Genomic DNA, 15,983 nt, shown 5'->3' with positions numbered 1-15,983 from the left:
CCCTTTTAAAATCCAAACCAGTGCTTGAATGCAAAGCACATCAAACTTTGCGTGCGCCCTCTCCACGCCTAGCCATACCCTAAGACTAACAATGTGAAGCCTTCTCTTAGGGCTTCTTCTTTGTATAAACGCCGAAGCCATGAGTAAGGCATGCGGATCATTCTTAAGAAAGTTGAGATTTGAGAAGGGTCTTAATAAACAACGATGGATAGTTTGATCAAGCAAGTGAGGTAAGGTAACTAATTTCTTGAATCAGAAAATACTCACAAACAAATCTTTGCATGTGTTTCATTGAAATTAAATTCTATGATTGAACGGATGAAAAGAGAACGAATTTTTTTGGTGTTTTTAATGTACTATCGAGAAGCTGTAGCAATTGCCCGTTTTGTAACATAACTGACCACTTGTGTTAGGGTAAGATTTTCTAGTGTAGGACAAGAGAATCCTGAAGAACCTATCAGCTTCAAAGAACGGCGAATACTACTCCAGAAAACACAATATTTCAAAGGAGGTACCACTAGATTTCTCATCCTGTAGCATCTTATCTTTAAAATGGTTCATCACAATGAATTGATATAGCCACAGGAAATCATCAAAAAATTTTACTTGAAAACTTTTGACATATGATTGGTATTTTGCAGAGAAGAGAACTCGGAACTGGTTAAGGAGACAATTTTCTAGGCAAATGAGCGGGGAATTTGATCCCAACACCCAAATGGACCATGCAACTGCGGTGGCAGCTGCTGCCTATGCCATTAACAAATCAATAGAAGAATCGCGCATCCCAGGTCAAAGAAAGACCAGTGTAGTTGCTCCCCAGCCCTCTATGAGCAGGGTCAAAAGCCAAAAGGAAGATGCATTAATCTCAAATATGTCAGAACAGAAAAAGAACAGTGATGGCCCCGATGCATCTTTGAGAAGGCAAAAGAGCAAAAAAGACGATACACCAATACCAATTACAGAACCTGGTAGAATATCAAAAAGGTTCTCAGGTAAATATTCTGAACTTGTGAAACAACTTTAAAATACGTCAAATGAAAGTACAAACATAATGGAATTGTTTGTAACAGAAGACATTGCAACGACAAGTTTGGCAAGTCCGGATAGGGAAGTGCCAGTAACTGCTGCTAAAGATGAAGGGGCTCCTGAAAAAGCCATTGATCCATCACCAATTAAAAAGACTCCAACATTTCGGGATGAGCTATTGAAGAAGAGCCCTGACGGTACAAAACCTAAAAGATCACCAAGCAAGGTCACTGATCCCAGTCCATCATCAATGAAAAAAGCTCCAACTTTTGCTGATGAAGTCTCGAACAGAACCAGCAGCAAAAAACCTGAAGGAGATAGGCAGAAAATTGATCTGCCCCCGAGAAGCCCCGGAGGGACAAAATCAAAACCTGATATTCCTCCTCCCATTAAGCCTGCTACCCCACCAACTGAAACAAAAAGACAGATTCCAGCAAGGCCTCCAACAACTGAAACTCAAGCAGATGCCTGGGAGAAGGCTGAGATGGCCAGGATCAAGGAGAGGTAACTGAAACATTTGCTTCAACATGTTCTTTGCAATTTGCGCAAGCACTTAGAAGTAGTAACAGATAGAATTGTCAGGTATGAGAAGTTAAATGAGACAATACTTTCCTGGGAGGAGAGGAAGAAGAAGAAAGCCAGAAGAAAATTGGACAGAGCAGAGGTAAGTTTCTTGTTGCCTCGAGTGAGTCCTAATTAAAACTGATTCTTAGGAACTGATAAGCGATATCTCTCCCATGTCTTCTTGGAGATGCAGGGTGAATTGGAGAAAAGACGGGTAAAAGCCTTGCAAAAATTTCGCAGTGACATGGAATCTATTGATCGGATAGCAGGAGGAGCAAGAGCACAGGCACAGGAGAAGCGAAGAAAAGCAGAGTTTAAGGCAAAAGAAAAGGCTAATAAAATCAGAACGACGGGGAAAATTCCTGCCACCACATGTTCCTGCTTCTGAATATCATCACTTCACCAATGTAAATATTTCTTTAGGATTCTGTAAATGCTCAGATTGTAATTTCCATCAGATTTATAAAAATATAAATGATCCAGTTATTATTTCTAATTAAAGGAATGCGTATCTTTGACTTCTTTACATAAAAAACAACTGTCAAAAGTAAAATATCAAACATAATCATACATAAAGAACAACCAAGCGCATCGCTTGAGCCTTGATGAATGATCCAATATCAGTCTATATGACAATATCAAAGACTCAATGCTTCCTAATTAAACCTTCAGCTATCTTCAAGTAATCTTCATACACGCCACCAGAATCCTTATGACCACCACTAGGATTTGTCTTAGAGCTGCCAGAGTGGCCATAATGATCATCATGAAGAGCTGGGTTTATCGCCGTGGCCTGAGTGGCCAGAATGAGAGCTCGAATAGGTATCCTTGGAAAGTAGCTTATTATTGTAATTTGTGCAAATAATCCTCAGCCTTCCTAAAAACTTGCCATAGCCCGTCTCATCTTCACTTTCCGTAACGAGACCCGGCTTTAAGAAGATCTCCGGCGGCATGGGCAACCTTAGTCTTGTCTACCTTGTCATGATCACTGTTCAACGTGTCTTTCGCTGCGTCAGCAACCAATTTGGCGCTAGAAAGGAGCTCAGCATTGGATGGTTGATGGTTTTTGGCAGGTTTGCCTGATTTGTCATACTCAGAATATTGATGGGGCTTGGGGGGCTTGTCATCACAGGAAGGATATTGTTCATTATGGCCCTTGCAGGGCTTGTCACCATAGGAAGAATATTCAACATTGTGATTCCTGAACGGCTCACTGTAGGAAGAATTTACATTTTGGTGCTTGTAGGGCTAGTCTCCACAGGAAGAATGTTCGTTGCGGTGCTTATATGGATCTCACCATAGGAAGAAATAAGAGTGCTCGTTGTGGTGCATGTTGGACTTGCCATCATGGGAAGAATATTGTTCATTGTGCACGTGATGATTGTCACGTTGTTTGTTTGGCTTGTGAAAAATGAATTCATTTTTGCTCAATTATATGCAAAAGAAAAGAAGAAAGATAAAAAATGATGCTGTATAACTCAATAGATCTATTGACTCATTGACCGTGCAACCGACGTATACATCATATAGGTGGTTAAAGTTTCATAATCTACGGGGAACCGATTTCTTTTTAGCATTGGATATGTTTCCTGGTTTTAATTTCTCACAGGGTCTGGACTTAATATTGCCTGTCTGTTCACAGAAATGTTGGCTGTGAAATCTCGGTCGCCAAATGTTATTAGACATTTTGGAGCCATGAAAATTGTAAATATTCCTAATAATTATATTACCTGCTAACCAAGCCAACACGCGAGGCCCGAGGTCCACTAAAATGAAATTCCATCCAATCACAAAAGAATTTTAGAATACAAATCAGAATCAATATCTACAAGATTCCCACAATACAGGAAACAAGGAGAAAGTTAATGCACTTGAGATAGATCGTGATGTATATCAATATATGAGAGGGGTGTGTGTGTGTGTGTGTGTGTATACATACATACATGCACAACCAGTAGAAATACCTTCTATAGCTAAAGTGTCACACACACACATCTATAAAATCATTATTTAGAGAAGCAGATTATAGTAGTTAAATGATCCAAACATTACAATATGACATTAGTTAACAATAAGCACGCACATATACAGATATGGCTAGCTTTAGCAAGCAAGCCCAATCTGGAAAGTTGACACATTAATACACAAATTTGTAGTTTATAAGAACAAAAGACACAATTAAAAGGAAACATACAGAACAGATTATTTATTTGTCCTAGCTCATCAACAATACTAGAGTCTATTAGATAAGAGTCACTACTTGTTCAAGAAACCTTGAGCCGTCTTCAGGTAGTCTCCATAGCCACCTCCAGACTTTTCATCACCACCACCTCCAGATGGAACTGATGATGAATCATGACCACCTTGGGCTGAGTGGCCAGAGGTGTCGGTCTGGGCAGTGGAATGAGAAGAGTGGTATTGGTGAAGATAATCCTTAGCCTTGTCTACATACTTGTTTTCTTCAAGGTTGCCATATTTGGAACCAGCAGCCACAAGATTTTCAGCAGCCCCAGCAACTTTGGCCTTGTCCACCTTGTCTGATTCTTTGCTGAATGTGGCCTTTGCTGCCTCTGCTACACATTTAGCACTAGCCATGAGCTCAGCGTTTGACGGCTGGTGGTGCTCCTTGGTGGGATTTTCATTGTGAGCAGTAGCTGACTTTGAATCCTCCTTGTTTTGTAGTTTAGAAAATAGAGAGTCCATGCTTTGTTTCAGAAAATATGCAAGAGAAGAAAATTGAGAGATTCAGAGAACTGATCAAGCATAGGCTAGCCTTAATGATATTTATCTTTGAAAGTGTAATTGCATTTGCTGCCAAAAGATCAAGCAATAATTGAAGACAGGTGGCGGTTGTTATTAACGGTTAGCTAATAAATGGACAGCGATGGCTTTCTTTTGCTGCCGGTGTCGGTAATTGACTTTGTTGATATTTTTTCATGACTCTTTATGCATCTGGAAGACAATGGAAACTGGAACTCGCATTGGCCACATATTTTTGTGTGGCTCCTCCACCGTCCATCTGCAGATATTTTTTTTTTTCAATGTCCTCACTTTTGCTGGGTAATTGTAATTTGTAATGTCACACAAAAGCTGCGGTGTGGATATAATGGGGTAAAAAATCTGAACGTGCATGGTTGCCGCATATGAGGCGCCCTCCCAATTCACGCGGCAAAGTATGATTTGAAGAACATCACAATAAACAGTGACCTGGAGCTGGGCGATTGATTCATTTGGATATATTACTTTACATAGAAAAGCTATGACATAATTTTATTGGATTTGGGTATGTATTTCAATTGGCCCACGTTGTATGCAAGATGACGACATTCTATTCTATATTAATTGCTCATATATATATCTGTACATATAAGATGTTGATATTATGACCACATTGTGTCATGAGTTTGCGCGCGCGCGTGTGTGTATATATATATATATATATATATATGTAGGGTTATAAAAGGAGAGAGATGAAGTCGACCACCCATCATTTTGTGAACCATTAAGATATATATTATGGCTGCATAATGCAACAGATGTGAAACCCCAGAGGAGTGAACCTGAGAACAGAGGGTGGCGTTGGCTTAAATTTGATTTGCATTGCTGCTGCCTGCTCCTGCCATACATTAAATCAAAAAGATTGTATGTGGCCAACGCACCTTGTGTTCTCAGGTCACCCCTTTGGGAATTCAATTGTCAATCAGCACGTGTCATCAAGTTACTCAATTGCTCTAACATTCGCTGCTTCTGATTCAATCTTTAATTTTACCTGATAACATGCATACGCTTTCTATCTTGCATGTTTCAGGGAAATTGCGCGAAGGTCGACGCAGTTCGTCGTGTAGTGCGTACGTCTGTCACGGCATAATCGAGTAATGAAGCATTACGTGGCCGAAGGGATGCGGCAAGTTATGCTCTGGTTGCAAATAATTCATTTCAATTTCCCCATAATTCTGTGGAAAGCCATGAAATGTAAGGAGAAGAAATAAACAGTCTCGATGTCCCCATCATCATGTTGCACACGCAACTTGAATACATTTACGCGGTGGATGTTTGAAAATTTTCATTATCTTTTTATTGGGTTTTTTTTTTCCTTAAGTAAATCCTTTTTTACTAGTAAGTTAGAGTCAAATAAGGATGCATGAGGTACCAAAAATTCATCCTTCAAAAAAAAAAATCAAAATTAATCAATTCCACAAATTGGAAAACGATATCCATTATATAAATGAGATTATTATTATTATTATTTTGTTTTGAATATCATTACATTACAAGTTTTTCTCTACCTAACCCTTTCATTCCAATGGAATGCTTATTTTATTTTGTATTTTAGGCTTTTGATTGTCTTCCCTCCTTTTACAAAATACATGTCCATCTAAATCTAAAACCTATGATGATTTCTCTTCACTTAGATTTTGATTGATGGTGGTTTTGATAGGTTCTGATCTTTTTATATGGCTTATGGGCTAATTGTTTCTAGACTTAAAAAGAAAAAAAAATATATATCAAACTACAATAGATTGATAGATCTGTATTTATATTAGTCAGAAGAGCTAGCTTAATCTAGTAAACTAAAAGATTGACCGATTATGTAACTGTATTTATTGTACCGTTATCTGTGTTGTAGAGTAATTAAATTGGGGACTGGCTTAGATATAATTTAATTGAAGCTTATTTCGAGATGTGCTCTAATTGAAAATTAAGTGAAAAGAGAGGTATATTCCGAGAACATGTGCATACTTCTTCAAGGAGTAAAGTGACGAACCGCGCACCGGGTGAGAACCGGACACAACCGAACCGCACCATACCATTGCGCACCGCTTTCGACTTGCAACTAGCTCGCCGCTGGACCAAATCACACCGTCAAAACTCTAATTCTCGGCAAATTGACAGTACAATTCCGGTATGGACATGGACATCGATCAAACAATCAAGGACAAAGACCTCTTCAAAGCCGCCGAAACTGGAGATTCCTCAACATTCAAATCCCTCTCAAAACAGCAGCTCTTAAAATCTCTCTCCTTGCGGAACGACGACGACCGCACCCTCCTCCACGTCGCCGCCTCATGTGGTCACCCCGAGGTCCCCGACTCTTACCTAATTTTTCTTCTACTCGGAAAAGTTTCGTTTTTCTTTTTTGTACGGTAATTTTTTTTTTTCCCGTAAAATCAGGTGGTGGAAATATTGTTGAGTGTTGATGAGTCGGCGAATGTAGTAAACGCTGTTGATGAAGAAGGGTGGGCTCCGATTCATTCTGCGGCTAGCATTGGCAATGTGACAATCGTGGAAATGTTGTTAAGCAAAGGTTAGAACAAAGAAATAGTTTTTATACATGATTTAGGGTTTGTTTGCTGTAGTATCTTAGAAAGCATTTTTTTTTCTTTTTTAGTACAATCACTTTCTGTGAAATTAATTTGATAGTGAATAATGATATCCTTCCTCCATTGATAATTAAAAAAAAATTTGGGAAGTGCTTCTTGAAAATGCACTACATTTTTTTTTTTTCAAATCCCAAAAAGCACTAGCTTACACGAAGCGTTGTGAAATGAAGATAGCAGCAGATTTGGTTGTTTTAAAGCACTTCTAATTATTATCAGTCATCACCAATGTTCAGATTTGTGATATTTTCTTAGCTATTATGGGTTGTTTGTGAGCAGGAGCTGATGTAAATTTGAAGAATGATGGTGGGCGAACCGCTCTTCACTATGCTGCCAGCAAGGGATGGTTGAAGATTGTGGAACTTCTGATCTCACGTGGTGCAAAAATTAACTCCAAGGACAAGGCTTGTAACTTCTTATATCAGTAATTAGATGTTCCTTCATTTTATTTTTTTTTGTTTCATCATATGATTATGTAATACACATTGCATTCAGGTTGGTTGCACAGCATTGCACCGGGGAGCTAGTACAGGGAATTCAGCATTGTGTGAACTCTTAATTGAAGAAGGAGCAGAGGTTGATGCTACTGATAAAGCCGGACAAACTCCTCTTATGAATGCAGTGATTTGCTATAACAAAGAGGTAATCTCTGTTAAATTCATATAAGTTGTGATTGGAACCCGTAGGGCTTTTCTCTGTTTAATGATAAAATTTCATCGTTGTATGTTTTCTTCTTTCTTTTAACTTTCCTAGTTTTCAGGTTGCTCTTCTTCTAATAAGACATGGAGCGGATGTTGATGTGGAAGACAAGGAAGGCTACACTGTGCTGGGTCGGGCTTCAAATGATTTTAGACCCATACTGATTGATGCTGCCAAAGCTATGCTCGAAGGATGAATTCTTAGTTTGTAGCAAAAAGTGTAGCTAATGGTAAGTGGCAGGCTGTGCATGCTGAAGGAATAATTGTACTGCAAGGACAAGATCCATGAACAATTTTTGGAGAAAAATAGGCAAAGAAATCATTGTTCAACTTTAGCTAATGTCCTAGCTTTTTAAGATTATGAAGAAGCAATGAAAGAGGATTTTTCTTCCTTCACATTGTTATGGCAAAACCTTTATATGAATTCTGGGTGCCTTGCGCAGGTGAAGTTTGCTGTTTGTCTGTACTGTCTTGTTTAAATTCTAGACTTATTGTGCTATGATCTGCAATTCTCTTAGTTTTGGAGGGAAATTTTAGTTGTTATTGATATTTTTTCGGCTCACTGCGCGTTGCTTCTTTAGTGGCCTTGTCTGATTACATCCTTGTTTTTGTGTGTTCCCAAACTGGGTTGCAACCTGCGATTACTTGTCGCATCATTCATGCTATATTTTTAAGATAGATGTAGTGATGGACAGCATTTGGAACTTGCAAGATTGGTGGAGAGTGGGGACCGTCAGTAAGGAGAAGGGACAAAAAAAAAGAAAAAAAGGGTGAAACTTCTGCTTCTGCATATATTAATTGATTTACATGAATAGGAGAGCTTACCAAAGAGCTTTGGCTTCCTTCCCTTGGTTCATCCAGGATTTACCTAACCCACATCTTGGCAGCATCAAGAGTGTCAACTTCCGGTGGCCTTGGCTTCCATCCCCATGTTGCTCTCCTCGTCTAAAACCCTTTCTTCAACTTGCAGCATCACTTGTTCGTCACAACTGCCATATCACCCTAATCACCCCTCATCCGACGTCTTACTGGCAGAGTCTCAATATTTATCTGACTTCCTATCTGCTTTTCCCCAGGTCAGGGAAAAGCAGTTTCATCTCCTCCCTATTGATCCACCTTCAGCAGACTCTTTTGACCCTTTTTTTCCCTGCAGTGGGGATCCATTCGCCACTTTGCTCACCTTCTCTTTCTATCCTCTCTTCGGTATCTCCTCCCCTTAATGCTGTGATCACTGATGTGACTTTGATATCCTCTGTTCTTCCAGTTACCATAAACTTGCATCTCCCAAACTACATCTTTTTCATTCATATGCAAGAATGGGTGACTTGTTGAGTCTTTCCCTTCTATTGTTGCATCCAAAACCAGCTCTGGTTCCATTCGATTTGACGATGACCTTGAAATTCCAGGCTGTCCTTCAATGCCCATACAATCATTACCTCCAGCACTTCTGGATTTAAGTAGTCTATTTTCAACTACATTAAGAGAAAGTGGTCAGAGTTTCATGTATTCAAATGGTATCTTGATCAACACATTTGAAGCATTTGCACCCTTATACACCATTAGACCACTTTTGCCATTTGAGTTTGAAAAAGAGACTCTAGCACACGTTTGAATTGGCTCGATGATCAACCATAAGGGTCAGTGCTATATATGTTAGCTTTGGCAGTCGACTTGCCTTGTCGAGGGAGAAAATGAAGGAGCGAGGAAATGGATTATTACTCACTGGGTGTAGATTCTTGTGGGTAGTGAAAGGCAAGAAAGTTGATAAGAAAGTATAGCTCCGTCCATCCCACCGACAATTGCCCACCGGAGTCCGTAGACATCAAATTTATTACCGATAGAATTCTCATCACCGAATCTACACAACCATAATACAGCTTATTACCGCAGAAACCGGGGGGTTGAGTGCCGGTCAAAATAATACAGCTTTTTAAAAAAAAAAAAAAAATTGATATAGTACATGTATATTTATTTCAGCATAGACCCTCTTAGAACAGGTTACCAAACAAGCCATACGAGCAACAAAAGCATCAGAGATCGGAGGGATCGCCTGCCCTTTTTTTTTCTTTTTTTTTTGCCCTTTTTATATTTTTGGAGTTCTCATATTTATCCCTACTTATCAATTGCATAGAAATCAAAATCCTAATTACCCTTACTTATTAATAGGAGTAGAATTAAAATCTCAATACCAATTTTTTGTTGGTAGTAGAATTCGAACAAACATCCTGATCTATTAATAGAAGGAGAATTAAAGTTCCAACACTAACTTTTAGTGGTAAGACTCGAATTTACGTTCCTCAACTTTCAAAGATTTTAAAGCTATCTCCAAAAGGTATTATTAATTTTAGTTTTTAAATATCTATTTGCTTACCTATGTAGTAAAAAAGAGAGTGAAAAAATATGTTATTTTCTAAAAAGTTTTTCAAATAGAAATAAGTTAATATTACTTTAATCAAATAAATATTTTTTAAAGAAAAAATAAATGGTAATTAAAGCACTTTTCTCACTCTCACCAATAAAAAATAATAAAATATGAATTGAAGAGAGAGAAAGCAACTCTATAAAATTGAAGAGAGAGAATAATTTCTTATTTAAAGAATCTTAATTGAAGTATTTTTTTTTAGTTTTAAATATTGACATGACTCTTTAAATAAGTAATAAATTCTTATTTGAATATTTTTTTGGAGATGCTCTTAGGTTCTCCTATTAAGTTACAAAATTTACTAGTGTGACTGAATTCTTTATCTGATAAAAAATAATTTTATTATATACTTAATGTTTAAACATTAAAATATATGGCATAACTAATATTTCATTTTAATCATGTTAAATAATACATGAATTTGTCAAAGGCCAAGTCAACCTAAAATCAAAATTAAATAGTAAATTAAAATGGTTTGGGTTGAGTTGTGAAAAACTTGGATTAGTTTGGTTCAGTCCAAATTTTTTTTGTTCGGTTTGGGATAAGAGTGGAACTTTCAACAAACCTCAAAAATCCTTGTAACACCCCTTTTGATTTTTATTCCCAAAATATCTCTATCTTAATTTATAAAATAATAAGCCATACATTACTATTAATCTTCTTGTCATTAAGTTTCACCTTAAAAAAGTATTATTATTTTTTATTTATAGATGCATACAAATCCTAAAGTCTTAAATTATTATTTTTATTACATAATTTCTATTTCCATAATTTGTAAATCCTTAAACGTTTCTCAAAATTTATTTTTAATTATTTTTAAAATATAAAATAAAATATGAAATGAGGTGAGTGTAAAAAAATTATTGAAAAATAATTTATTTAAGTATTTAATTAAATTTTTATTTAAAATAAAAAGAACTAATTTCTTATGAAAAAATTTTCGTTAAAAGAGAGATTTTATGAGAAATTCAAAAGTCATGTCGGAAGACCTACTCTGTGATTAACCTTACATCCAATGTAAGCCTGCACATGTCATCCAATCTAAGTCTACACATGTCCACCTAAAATTTAAAGAATTTAGTAGGTAGGGTAGTTTTTTTTTTTATGACATGAGACTATTACTCAAATTACAACTCATATTACATGAGAGTATAATTGATATGTACAATTATATATATATATACTGAGACCTGTTGATATCAATGTTGATATGACACTGCTCAGATTTTTTACCCTCTCAAATATTCGAGGGACGTTAACTCCCAGTCTGGGAGAAAGACCGCCTTCACTCAAGATCTAAGACTCCAAAAAATAACATTTAAATTAAACTCCTATAATACGTCTACGGAGGCTCGAACCACTTCCCTCACATTTGTAGGGGGTAGCTCTAGCCACTTGGGCTAAGCCCAAGTGATTGGTAGGTAGGGTCGTTGGTTGGCTGCAAAGGTTGGTTGACCACATTTCGAAGGCTGGTTACATTATATAACTGGACAAAACTATGGTACACAGTAGATCCAGCCATTTAATCAGTCTACAGTAGTTTTCATAATTGAATTTAATGACCGGACCATAGCTGTACCCAACTTACATAACTGGGGAAATTCCAGTTTGAAAATAGTAAAAAGAAAAAGGAAAATGAAAAATGACAAATCAGGACTCAACTGGATTCACACGGCACAGGCGCACAGCCAGATCCACGTTTATTACTTATATGCGAAGGAGAGGGAGACAGAGCTTTGACCTCCATCGCTTGAAGGCTTGAACACGCATCGAGGCTTTGAGTGTAACGTACTTGTTGTGCCAGATCAAGATTCAAGCATGTCAGATTCCGGCGGCTTTGATTCCCATCCTCATGTAGCTCTCATCCCAAGTGCTGGCATGGGCCATCTAACGCCCTTTCTTCGACTTGCTGCATCGCTTGTTCAGCATCACTGTCGCGTCACCTTAATAACCACTTACCCCACTGTCTCACTTGCTGAGACTCAACATGTTTCTCACTTTCTATCGGCTTATCCTCAGGTCACCGAAAAGCGGTTTCATCTCCTCCCTTTTGATCCCAATTCAGCCAACGCTACTGACCCTTTCTTGCTCCGGTGGGAAGCCATTCGCCGCTCAGCTCACCTTCTTGCTCCTCTGCTTTCTCCCCCGCTCTCTGCTCTCATCACAGATGTGACTCTGATCTCCGCCGTTCTTCCTGTTACCATAAATTTACATCTCCCAAACTACGTCCTTTTCACAGCATCTGCCAAGATGTTTTCTCTTACCGCGTCTTTTCCTGCCATTGTTGCATCCAAATCAACCAGCTCTGGTTCTGTTGAATTTGATGATGATTTTATTGAAATTCCAGGCCTTCCTCCAATACCCTTATCATCAGTCCCTCCGGCGGTTATGGATTCTAAGAGTCTATTTGCAACTTCATTCCTTGAAAATGGTAATAGTTTCGTAAAATCGAATGGTGTGTTGATCAACAGCTTTGATGCATTAGAAGCAGACACTCTGGTTGCACTTAATGGAAGAAGAGTTGTTGCTGGACTTCCCCCGGTGTACGCCGTTGGACCTCTTTTGCCTTGTGAGTTTGAAAAAAGAGACGACCCTAGTACATCTCTGATTCTGAAGTGGCTCGATGATCAACCAGAAGGGTCGGTAGTGTATGTCAGTTTTGGCAGTCGATTGGCCTTGTCAATGGAGCAAACGAAGGAGCTGGGAGATGGGTTACTAAGCAGTGGCTGCAGATTTTTGTGGGTGGTGAAAGGTAAGATCGTTGACAAGGAAGATGAGGAAAGCTTAAAAAATGTGCTTGGTCATGAACTCACGGAGAAGATCAAAGATCAGGGGTTGGTGGTAAAGAATTGGGTGGATCAAGATAAGGTACTGAGTCACAGGGCTGTCGGTGGATTCGTTTCTCATGGCGGTTGGAACTCACTGGTTGAGGCTGCACGGCACGGGGTGCCTCTGTTAGTTTGGCCGCATTTTGGGGATCAGAAGATCAATGCAGAGGCAGTGGAGAGAGCTGGGTTGGGGATGTGGGTCAGGAGCTGGGGTTGGGGTACAGAGCTGAGGGCGAAAGGAGATGAAATTGGTTTGAAAATTAAAGATTTGATGGCAAACGACTTTCTGAGAGAGCAAGCTAAACGTATTGAAGAAGAGGCAAGGAAAGCCATTGGAGTTGGTGGAAGCTCCGAGAGAACATTCAAGGAGCTCATTGACAAGTGGAAGTGCAACAACAACACCCATTAAAATGAAAAATTGAATGTTTTTGGCTTCAGTTTTATTCAAAACTGAATTCTAGCTTTCCTATCCTGCTTGCTTTGATTTTTGATATGTAGATTGTGTATCATTATGTGTCAATGCAAGATTGAAAATAAAATAATTATCTATGTATGAATTATGATCCCAATTTAGAATGGTTTGATTTGTGATAAGCTTATTCTACTACTTATGGCAATTATCCTTTTTTATTTATCTTTGTAAATGAAGCTTGTGGAGTTGTCGTAGTTGGCCTAAATCAATCCTGGTTGACCAGTACTGGTAGATAATTGTTGAATGAATTTGTTTATAACATTGAAAGATGCAGAAATTTTAGAATATATTTAAAGTACAACTTCAGTTATATAATAAATAAATAATATTATAATATATATTTATTTATTTTAAAAAATAAGTAATAATTATATTAAATTTAACTGTAAACGATTAATTAATTGTAATTCATAAAATTTATCGGACGGATGATATGATGCCATTTAGTTGAATTACGTGGAGCCCAGTGATATGATGCCACGACTGCATCTTATCGAATTTCAGTTGATATAATATGGACCGTCCGTAGGTTCTTTCCCTCCCTATCATCTCTGTCTCTCCTCGAGTTAGGAGAGAAGAGAACCATGGTTTCCTCCTCATTTTCGCCTCTCTTGTCCGCCAATTTCACTGTTTGTGGAAACCCAAACAACCTCCACGCGATAATACCATCTGGGTGTAATAAAAAACACACACATTTTTCTGAATCTTCTCTGTCTTCTTCATCTTCTTTATCTTTTCAGCGTGTCATTCACAAAGCTGTTGTTCCTTTGGCTGCCTCAGCTACCGTTCTTCTCTCTCCAGTCCCAGGTAAAAAAGATTTTTTTTTTCTTTTTCTAATACGTAACTCCACTTAAGTGGGTTCTCATCAATTATATGTCACGTGCGACGGTGCGATGGGAATCAATCTCTTGAACTCTTGCTGCTGCAGCAAGAACCAAGCCAATTGGGCTATCCCTTTCTTTGAATTGACGCATTATTATCGTAGCATCTGTTACAGCATTTCATTTAATTTATACAAAATTCTTCATTCATCTATCATTTTATTCCCCTTGTTAAGCAGTATCGTCGGAAGTTAAAATTTCAAAGTTGATGATATAGCAAGCGATATGAGTTGCCGCATGCCCAGCTCACTTGCTTTACTAAATTTTCAGTTTTGCTCTTCGGAATATCCGCTTCTGTAGTTAGGCGGTCTGATGGAAGTGATTCATTAGCTATTGATGCTCGTCTTGGGGACTTTGTTTAATTATATGTGTGTAACTGAAATTCTAAGCAATTAACATTCAGTTTAGTATATAACTGATCATGTAAGCTTATGAGCTTTTCAGCTAAAGCGGGTTTTTTATCTGGATTCTCCGGAATTGAATCAGTACCCGGTCCTGAGTTGCCTCAGATCGAATTTCTTAATCGATTCAATGGTTTGATCTCTTACTTGTAGTCTTGTTATTTTTACTCTCATTTCATGGCTTGATGTGATATAACAGCTTTCTTTTTGCAGAAGAAAACCAGAAGAAGTACGCCGAATTTGATGCAAGATTTAAAGAATCTCCCTTACTAAAGAAGCTTCTAGAGAAATCCAAGGAGAACAAAGATAGGTAAATTCTTGGTTATGTTCGACTCAATTGGATTATTTTTCGACAGCTCCAAATGTGAATTAAGCCTTGCAAATCTATAGTTTAGATAGTTGAAAAATTTCTTAAGAGTTATATATAAGCCAAGCATTAATAATGCTCAGTGAGGCTATACTGTTGAAGGGGTTTCATGTTATTTGTTAATTTACAAGTTAGAAGAAAATTTTTATGTTGATCATGCATACATATGATACAAGGGAATAAATGGTAATGCTACAGAATCATTGAAAATTTCAGGAACCGGCAAGAAATTGAGAACAAATACTGCTTGCGTGGGGCAGAGTGGGGAGTAGGAGACTGTTCTGCAGAGGGAATGTCACCGGAGGAGAGGGAGAACTTCATTTCAATGCTGAAGCAAAAGGCTGGAGTAAATGAATGAAGCATTTGAATTTGGAGCAACTGTTGCATAGGAAATCATCATTTAGAACTGAAATAGTTTCTTTTTGTAGGATTACTGGAGAGATTATCAGCTGTCTCTTTCTTGTTTTTCCGGATGATATGCATATGATGCCAATATTCTAACAGAGCCAGTATGCTCTTGAGTTCATTTCACAAATACATTTGTATTTATCTTTCCTCTTCCTTCACCCTTGCACAATACTAATGGATATTGCCATGTATAAATCAACATAGCAATAAATCTGTCAGCAGTTGCAACATGCAAATACACACAGTGAACCAGCTGTGCTTCATCTTAATTTTTTTTTTCTCAATCAAATATCAATTACATTGTTATTTACTCCCAATAATCAAACCAACCAGTGAACCAGGCAGCCATGCATATTAATTTAGTAAAAGAATAGACATGTAATTGCTATTACAAAATACAAGCATTGAACAACTGACAACTCAGTACTCACCTTCACCGGCACGAGAGCAACGACGGAGAGAGGCTGCAACGGCCGGCGAGATGAATGAGGTGACGACTGACCAGCAGCGGCTGGCGAAGATGAGGCAGTAAACGAGC

The 15,983-nt window shown here is 38.0% G+C and overlaps 6 protein-coding genes, 1 non-coding gene and 1 pseudogene across 12 annotated transcripts; 6 read left to right on the top strand and 2 right to left on the bottom strand.

Annotated features, from left to right (window-relative positions):
* Positions 1-56: 56 nt before the first annotated feature.
* On the top strand, positions 57-2,341 carry LOC102616806 (uncharacterized protein At3g61260). Of its 4 annotated transcripts, none has more exons than XM_052439553.1 (6): positions 57-230; positions 420-511; positions 642-992; positions 1,071-1,530; positions 1,609-1,690; positions 1,784-2,341. In XM_052439553.1, the coding sequence occupies exons 1-6, from the start codon at positions 205-207 to the stop codon at positions 1,976-1,978; spliced, it is 1,206 nt and encodes a 401-aa protein (XP_052295513.1). In that variant the 5' UTR covers positions 57-204; the 3' UTR covers positions 1,979-2,341. The 4 variants fall into 4 exon arrangements, with proteins under 4 accessions (XP_052295513.1, XP_006483061.1, XP_006483060.1 ...); XM_006482998.4 differs by having other exon boundaries at positions 414-511; positions 1,074-1,530; XM_006482997.4 differs by having other exon boundaries at positions 414-511.
* Positions 2,237-3,373, bottom strand: LOC107177612 (nodulin-related protein 1-like). Its single transcript, XM_015531670.1, has 3 exons — positions 3,321-3,373; positions 2,501-2,803; positions 2,237-2,417 (listed from the first exon to the last, which is right to left on the bottom strand). The coding sequence occupies exons 1-3, from the start codon at positions 3,371-3,373 to the stop codon at positions 2,237-2,239; spliced, it is 537 nt and encodes a 178-aa protein (XP_015387156.1).
* Positions 3,374-3,629: 256 nt separating this feature from the next.
* Positions 3,630-4,329, bottom strand: HAP3 (HAP3-like protein). Its single transcript, NM_001288878.1, is given in 1 exon segment — positions 3,630-4,329. A coding segment is annotated over 1 exon segment (447 nt). The 5' UTR covers positions 4,294-4,329; the 3' UTR covers positions 3,630-3,846.
* A 733-nt stretch (positions 4,330-5,062) lies between these two features.
* On the top strand, positions 5,063-8,062 carry LOC102617699 (uncharacterized). Of its 3 annotated transcripts, none has more exons than XM_052439554.1 (6): positions 5,071-5,232; positions 5,399-6,672; positions 6,763-6,895; positions 7,248-7,372; positions 7,464-7,610; positions 7,729-8,062. In XM_052439554.1, the coding sequence occupies exons 2-6, from the start codon at positions 6,496-6,498 to the stop codon at positions 7,861-7,863; spliced, it is 717 nt and encodes a 238-aa protein (XP_052295514.1). In that variant the 5' UTR covers positions 5,071-5,232; positions 5,399-6,495; the 3' UTR covers positions 7,864-8,062. The 3 variants fall into 3 exon arrangements, with proteins under 3 accessions (XP_006483065.1, XP_052295514.1, XP_015387322.1); XM_015531836.3 differs by having other exon boundaries at positions 5,074-5,262; XM_006483002.3 differs by having other exon boundaries at positions 5,063-6,672; positions 7,722-8,062.
* MIR398A (microRNA MIR398a) lies at positions 5,121-5,345 on the top strand. Its single transcript, NR_129297.1, has one exon. It is a non-coding gene; the product is annotated as a microRNA MIR398a (primary transcript).
* Positions 8,063-8,218: 156 nt separating the features above from the next.
* LOC127901783 (UDP-glycosyltransferase 708G1-like) lies at positions 8,219-11,547 on the top strand (annotated as a pseudogene).
* A 359-nt stretch (positions 11,548-11,906) lies between these two features.
* On the top strand, positions 11,907-13,325 carry LOC102618156 (UDP-glycosyltransferase 708A6-like). Its single transcript, NM_001320064.1, has one exon. The coding sequence runs from the start codon at positions 11,907-11,909 to the stop codon at positions 13,323-13,325; it is 1,419 nt and encodes a 472-aa protein (NP_001306993.1).
* Positions 13,326-13,918: 593 nt separating this feature from the next.
* Positions 13,919-15,572, top strand: LOC102618441 (uncharacterized). The gene is made up of 4 exons (XM_006483004.4): positions 13,919-14,195; positions 14,714-14,803; positions 14,884-14,980; positions 15,254-15,572. Exons 1-4 carry the CDS (start codon positions 13,973-13,975, stop codon positions 15,393-15,395), a joined length of 552 nt encoding a protein of 183 aa, XP_006483067.1. The 5' UTR covers positions 13,919-13,972; the 3' UTR covers positions 15,396-15,572.
* Positions 15,573-15,983: the final 411 nt, after the last annotated feature.

The sequence above is a fragment of the Citrus sinensis genome, chromosome 4 (assembly GCF_022201045.2).
Source record: "Citrus sinensis cultivar Valencia sweet orange chromosome 4, DVS_A1.0, whole genome shotgun sequence".
NCBI lineage: Eukaryota > Viridiplantae > Streptophyta > Magnoliopsida > Sapindales > Rutaceae > Citrus > Citrus sinensis.
This window is presented reverse-complemented; position numbering and strand designations above follow the sequence as displayed.

Excerpts from the sequence above, each read along its gene's own strand:
- LOC107177612 (XM_015531670.1), bottom strand. The coding sequence starts at position 3,373 with ATGGAATTTCATTTTAGTGGACCTCGGGCCTCGCGTGTTGGCTTGGTT. Across the intron at positions 2,804-3,320 it reads CGTGTTGGCTTGGTTAGCAG|TGAGCCGTTCAGGAATCACA; the intron begins GTAATATAATTA and ends TTCTTCCTACAG. Across the intron at positions 2,418-2,500 it reads GCCGGGTCTCGTTACGGAAA|GATACCTATTCGAGCTCTCA; the intron begins GTGAAGATGAGA and ends CTACTTTCCAAG.
- LOC102617699 (XM_052439554.1), top strand. The coding sequence starts at position 6,496 with ATGGACATGGACATCGATCAAACAATCAAGGACAAAGACCTCTTCAAA. Across the intron at positions 6,673-6,762 it reads CCTCATGTGGTCACCCCGAG|GTGGTGGAAATATTGTTGAG; the intron begins GTCCCCGACTCT and ends CCGTAAAATCAG. Across the intron at positions 7,611-7,728 it reads TGATTTGCTATAACAAAGAG|GTTGCTCTTCTTCTAATAAG; the intron begins GTAATCTCTGTT and ends CCTAGTTTTCAG.
- LOC102618441 (XM_006483004.4), top strand. The coding sequence starts at position 13,973 with ATGGTTTCCTCCTCATTTTCGCCTCTCTTGTCCGCCAATTTCACTGTT. Across the intron at positions 14,196-14,713 it reads TCTTCTCTCTCCAGTCCCAG|CTAAAGCGGGTTTTTTATCT; the intron begins GTAAAAAAGATT and ends TGAGCTTTTCAG. Across the intron at positions 14,981-15,253 it reads TCCAAGGAGAACAAAGATAG|GAACCGGCAAGAAATTGAGA; the intron begins GTAAATTCTTGG and ends TGAAAATTTCAG.
- LOC102618156 (NM_001320064.1), top strand. The coding sequence starts at position 11,907 with ATGTCAGATTCCGGCGGCTTTGATTCCCATCCTCATGTAGCTCTCATC.
- LOC102616806 (XM_006482997.4), top strand. The coding sequence starts at position 205 with ATGGATAGTTTGATCAAGCAAGTGAG. Across the intron at positions 1,531-1,608 it reads ATGGCCAGGATCAAGGAGAG|GTATGAGAAGTTAAATGAGA; the intron begins GTAACTGAAACA and ends TAGAATTGTCAG. Across the intron at positions 1,691-1,783 it reads GAAAATTGGACAGAGCAGAG|GGTGAATTGGAGAAAAGACG; the intron begins GTAAGTTTCTTG and ends TTGGAGATGCAG.